Source organism: Peromyscus leucopus, chromosome 11 (assembly GCF_004664715.2).
Source record: "Peromyscus leucopus breed LL Stock chromosome 11, UCI_PerLeu_2.1, whole genome shotgun sequence".
NCBI lineage: Eukaryota > Metazoa > Chordata > Mammalia > Rodentia > Cricetidae > Peromyscus > Peromyscus leucopus.
The window spans coordinates 33,487,548-33,492,998 of NC_051072.1; the positions used below are offsets into that span (position 1 = coordinate 33,487,548).

At 35.8% G+C, this 5,451-nt stretch overlaps 1 protein-coding gene across 1 annotated transcript; it reads left to right on the forward strand.

Annotated features, from left to right (window-relative positions):
* Nucleotides 1-4,302: 4,302 nt before the first annotated feature.
* On the forward strand, nt 4,303-5,128 carry LOC114704183 (transcription elongation factor A protein-like 8). Its single transcript, XM_028885292.2, has one exon. The coding sequence runs from the start codon at nt 4,445-4,447 to the stop codon at nt 4,796-4,798; it is 354 nt and encodes a 117-aa protein (XP_028741125.1). The 5' UTR covers nt 4,303-4,444; the 3' UTR covers nt 4,799-5,128.
* Nucleotides 5,129-5,451: the final 323 nt, after the last annotated feature.

Consider the following 5,451-nt stretch of genomic DNA (forward strand, 5'->3'; position numbering starts at 1 on the left):
AATGACTGCTCATGTATGAGCTGAACAAGGATGACACCACTGGATGTGCCCAACTGCACAGGAAAAACCCATGAGGTCTCAACCCTATGTAAAGAACTATAGGCAAGTGAGGAAAGCTGGGAGTGGGACGGGAAATCTTCCCCAGGGAAGAGCACACTGTTTGGTTGTCCAATGCCTAACAGTCATCCCTGAAAACATATGTACAAGTAACATTATATGGACCAGGTAGGTTCTATTTAGAAATATATGTATATAACATACATACATGCATGCAAAAATAATTAATGATAAATGTGGCTATGAATTTGAAGGAGAGTAGAGAGAGAAGTATAGGAGGTTTTTGGAGAAAGGGAAGGGAAAGGAGAAATGTTATAATTATATTATAATCTCAGAAATAACATAAAATATAATTTCAAAAAGTCAGAAGATAAAAAGACAATTCAACAAATTTTCATACCACTTTAACATTAAAGTTTTAAGTTATATTCAAACCCAATGCTTTACAACTTCTAATTTGTTTATTATCTTACTAAACAAGCATGTCTTGTGTTTTACAAAGAATCAATTTTTAAAATTTACCATGAATCCATGCCTTTGCTTTAAGTAGAAAGAGCATTCTGGAAGAAAACTGTTCAACTTTGAGGTGCTGTATGTCTTCCATTCTTTTTAATTTGAGGAAACACTCCAATTTGATCAGAAAACGAAGTAGAGAATAAAAATAAAGATCAAGATTGAAACATATAAGCATCAATGGGAGCATTCATTAGCACTGATAAGAGATCTCAAATTGTGATGATTCAAATGTGCATGAATTACTAGTTTGCCACAGTCCCTTTCTTACATCCAGTGAACAAAGATATGTGTGATGCACCTTGTTCTGAAATTTTCTTTCACCCAATAGAAAAACACTTTTCTCCTGTTGTTGATACTTACCTTCATGAAATTAGTTCCAGCTCTGACTCTTCCAGAACTTAATGTCTTAGAAACACCTCTAAATTTCACCCAAACACAATGCTGTTTCTTTGTCAACATCTTATCTGAGGATTGTGTTCCGTGTTCTATTGCATATTTCATCTCTTAGACTAAGAAAAATCTTAATCCCTGACCATCAAACCACAAGTGTCAAGATATTAGTAAATGTAAAGAAAAACTTGAGTATGGTTAATTATTATGTGTGAGAACTAGAATACATAACATTTTAATTGCTGCAGAAATATTAAGATATGACTTACAGGGTAAAATGTATATTTTCTCTCAGTTTCTGTTGAGGTAGATTGGAGCAATCATCACTTCAATATCATGTGGTACACTTTGGGTACATAGAATGTTTTAGTCATCACACATTGCAAATTGATGCTGTCCTCTTCTTTTGTTTTCATCAAAATTATCTGTAATCTCCTGAAGCATATAGGGCCTTCTCAGAAATGTAGCTTTTTCCATTTTTATCTTTTGAGGGCATGCTATTCAAGCATTGGCTTCAGCCTGCCATAGCCAGGTTTGACATCCAAAGGGAACACAAACACATCTACTCTGACCTCCCTTTCAGATGGGAGCAGTGGATTGTGAACAACCTTAAAAGGCTAGCAAACAGAATTGGAATTTATTCTACCTTAAACAATGGCCCAGTTCTCTTCCTTCAAAATATGTAGTTAGCACTAACCACAGAAAAAAAACATAATACCTTTCTTTGTGGAATTTACAATCTAGTGAAATATAAAATAATCACATAAGTAAATATAATATTATAACTATGAAAAGAGGAAGAAAGGGTGCACAATGGCAGGAAGGCAGTGGTAGGAATTTGACTTCAAGAGAATGGTTAAAGAAAATGTCATTAAAGAATTCACTTTCTAAATGGCGTAGAACAGATGAGCAATACTCATCTAAATGACATCAGCACTGATGAGGCCTTCTTCATATAGGAACTGAGAACCCAGAAAAGGCCATTGTGGCTAGTAAAGAAAAGGTAAATAGACTCAGCCCAATATGAATTTGAGGAGCGGAGACACAGACCTTGAGTTAGTACCATGTTGGAACCAAGTCCTAGAGTTGTTTATAGCAAGAATTGTAGGGATCAATTGGAAGCCCCTTTAAGCAACACAGGAAGGGGATAAAATATGCAGAAAAGACAAACTGCCATTTTTTTCACTCCAGCCAGATCTACCTATATAGAAGAACACTTTTGTGATAAACGTCAAAGTTGACATACACTAGTTGGTTGTCTTCTGTGGTTTCTGAAGCAAGGGTATTCATATTGTGTATTATAGGAGCAGGACAAATGAACAAAATCAAGAGACACACAGGAGATAAAGTCATCACCACAAAGGAATGGAGAGCTATTGTACAAACTTCATGAAGAGATCTGAAAAAGACTTGAACTTCTGATATATGCTGTTATATTTGAGTTCTATTTCCTGAGAGAGAGACACTGGAAGAGGAACTAGATTTAGGATTCATCACATGGGAACAAAAGAAACACAACAATAATAGTATTGCATAAAGATTAATTATGGTAATGATATGAAAGACCCCAAAACACAGATAGAAGACAACTGTGGTGGATGATATGTAAGAGCAAACAGAAAGGAAAGAATAAATATGAGTTAAAACTAATGAGAAAGCCAATTTTACAAGTTAAATTAAAATATAGCTTCATTTAGCATATTTTCAAAATGGAAGGAGAGACTCTTTAGACAAAGTTTATTAGGAATTAATTCTTACTTTTCTTCAGGACTAGAGTAACTAAAGTGCTTTATTGGACAACAGCCAATCTAAATTTTAGTAAATTAAAATGTAAGGAATGTTTTCAGCTTAGAGTGTAGTTGGAAGACTAGGACAGAGAAAATGTTGCCCAAGGTAGTTCAGTTCCTTTCTGTCGCCTTAGCTTCCTGCTCCTCTTTGTGGTTCTTTCCTGTTCCTCTTCCGCATCAGCCACCTGGGGTACATGATGGCTGCCTTATATAAACCCATGAGAATATGAAAAAAAAAAAATCAAATGTGCTCATGTAGATCTGTTGGATAGTCAAGCTACATCAAAGTCAAATCACTAATGCATGGATGCTTGATTTTTATATCTCTAAGAAACTTACAAGAAGATTTTCTCTCCAATTATATAAAAAAGCAAAAATTAAATAAAGTTTAAAAACATGTTAGAGTTCACATGAAATAGTGACACCTAGTAAGTATGACAGTTCCTCTCTAGTCACAGGCTGAGGCTTGAGGTCAATGGCAGAGTACAGAGACTGATGGAGATGGAAGATGTGAAGAGAGTGGATGCAGGAGACAAAGTTAGGACACAGATTTTATAAATCTGGAATGTCTTGTATCCAAATTACTTTTCTGTGAGATAATGAATCTGGAGTTTTAAAATTATTATTATCTTCCTTTCCCAACCTACGGTTACAGAGGTATGTCGCCAAAAAGGCTGGACTCCTCATTTTCCCTTTTGCGTAGCCCTAAGAAAACATCATTGTGTATTCTATCTCTAAAACTTCTAATGTTCTTTTGACTTAAATTTAAACTTTTTGAGAATTCTGTGCATGAGTACTGTATTTGCATCCTTTCCAACCTCCTATGGCCCCACCAACCCCACCTGAGTCTGTTCCCCTCTACTATTATCTTTCAAACTGATGTCCTCTACTTTAATTATTTAAACATATACATGAGCACATACATTATTTACACATATACATGAACACATACACATGAACACGTACATACAACCTGCTGAGTCCACAGTAGAGCTAATTTTTAAACCATTTTTGCTTGCAGCTTCCGAAAACATTCTCAGGTAGATTGACTCTTAAAAGAGGTGCTTGTTATTCCCTGTGTATCTCATAGTGATATTCCTCCTGTGTATCTCATAGTGATATTCCTACCAACTAACCAGGTATAAATGGGAGTTTAAATGATTCAAAAATCATTTTAAGATTGCACTTTGATCATACACAATATTCTTGGGGGGGGTTATAACATAGAATTAAACATTTATAGAAGACATATTACAAAACTGTGGAGTGCAGAATTCAAATAATTCAGTAAATTTATTTAAAATGTCTTTAAACACTGATGATGAATTATTTAAAAAAAAAGTATACAGCTTAATGGCATCTATAAATTTGCTTATATGTCTATATCTATATTTTCTTGAGAAAAGCATTATGAATTACTTATCTGAATTAAACTGAATGTGTATTTAAAGCCTAGTCTTACTACATTTTCCCATAGCAGGAATAATGAAAATAGGCCTCACTTTATACTGCAATTTTAACAAAGCATTCAAGAAAAAAGAATTTGAGTAGCAGCTCAGTCCTGCTAGAGAAGAGTAGCCCGGCTCCTTCCAGGACTCTTTATCTTTTGGGCGCGACATAAATCGAGGTGCAAGAAGAGAGGAAAATCTTCAGATACCTACAGGATTAATTTATTCAAAAAAGAAACACTCAACATGCAAAAGTCTTGCGACGAGAACGAAGGAACAGCCCAGAACACACCAAAGGCAGATGAAGGCCATCCTTCAGAAGATCCACCACAGCAGGGAGGAGAAAATCCTGAGGCTTCTGGAGAAAGTGGGGGGGAGGAAGCAGATGGGAGCCTTAGAGAAGAGCCTGCTCAACCCAGCCTGGAGCCTAAAGAGGACACTCCCACAAGGCATCTAAACCCTGAAGAAGTGATAAGAGGAGTAGATGAGTTGGAAAGGCTTAGGGAAGAGATAAGAAGAGTAAGAAACAAGTTTGTGATGATGCACTGGAAGCAAAGACATTCCCGAAGCCATCCTTACCCTGTGTGCTTCAGGCCTTGAAAGCTTTTCTTTCTGAGATTGAAATCTGGCTGCTGCTTTCTTTCTCTTAGCATTTTCTGATCTATCTTTGAACTTCATTTTACTTTTAATTACCTATCTGGTATTTTCTTTTAGATAGTTTTGTTGTTGCCAGCATCTCATTGGATTTTGGATTTTGACCCATTTTCCACGTTTATTTTTCAGTTGGAAAGTGTCACACTTGTGCATGGAAATGTGTTCATTCCATATTATACAATTAAAAGCAGCATATTTAGTATCAGCTCACATATATAGGAAAATTCCTAATTATGTGTGTACATGTATAATTATATGTATCAAAAAACTTAACAGTGCTAAAAAAAAAAAAGAAAGAAAAAAGAATCCAAAGAAAATGGCACTTAAAGTATGTTAACCTGTTATTTAAAAACTAAATAAGACCAGGAATGGTGGCACATACCTTTAATCTCAGTACTGGGGAAACAGAGCAGTCAGATCTCTATAAGTTCAAGGGCAGCCTGGTCTACATAATGGGTTTCAGGAAAGCCAGGGCTATGTAACAAGAGCCTATCTCAAAAAAGAGAGGGAGAGAGACAGAGAGATAGAGACACAGAGAGAGAGAGAGAGAGAGAGAGAGAGAGAGAGAGAGAGAGAGAGAAGGAGGAGGAGGAGGAGGA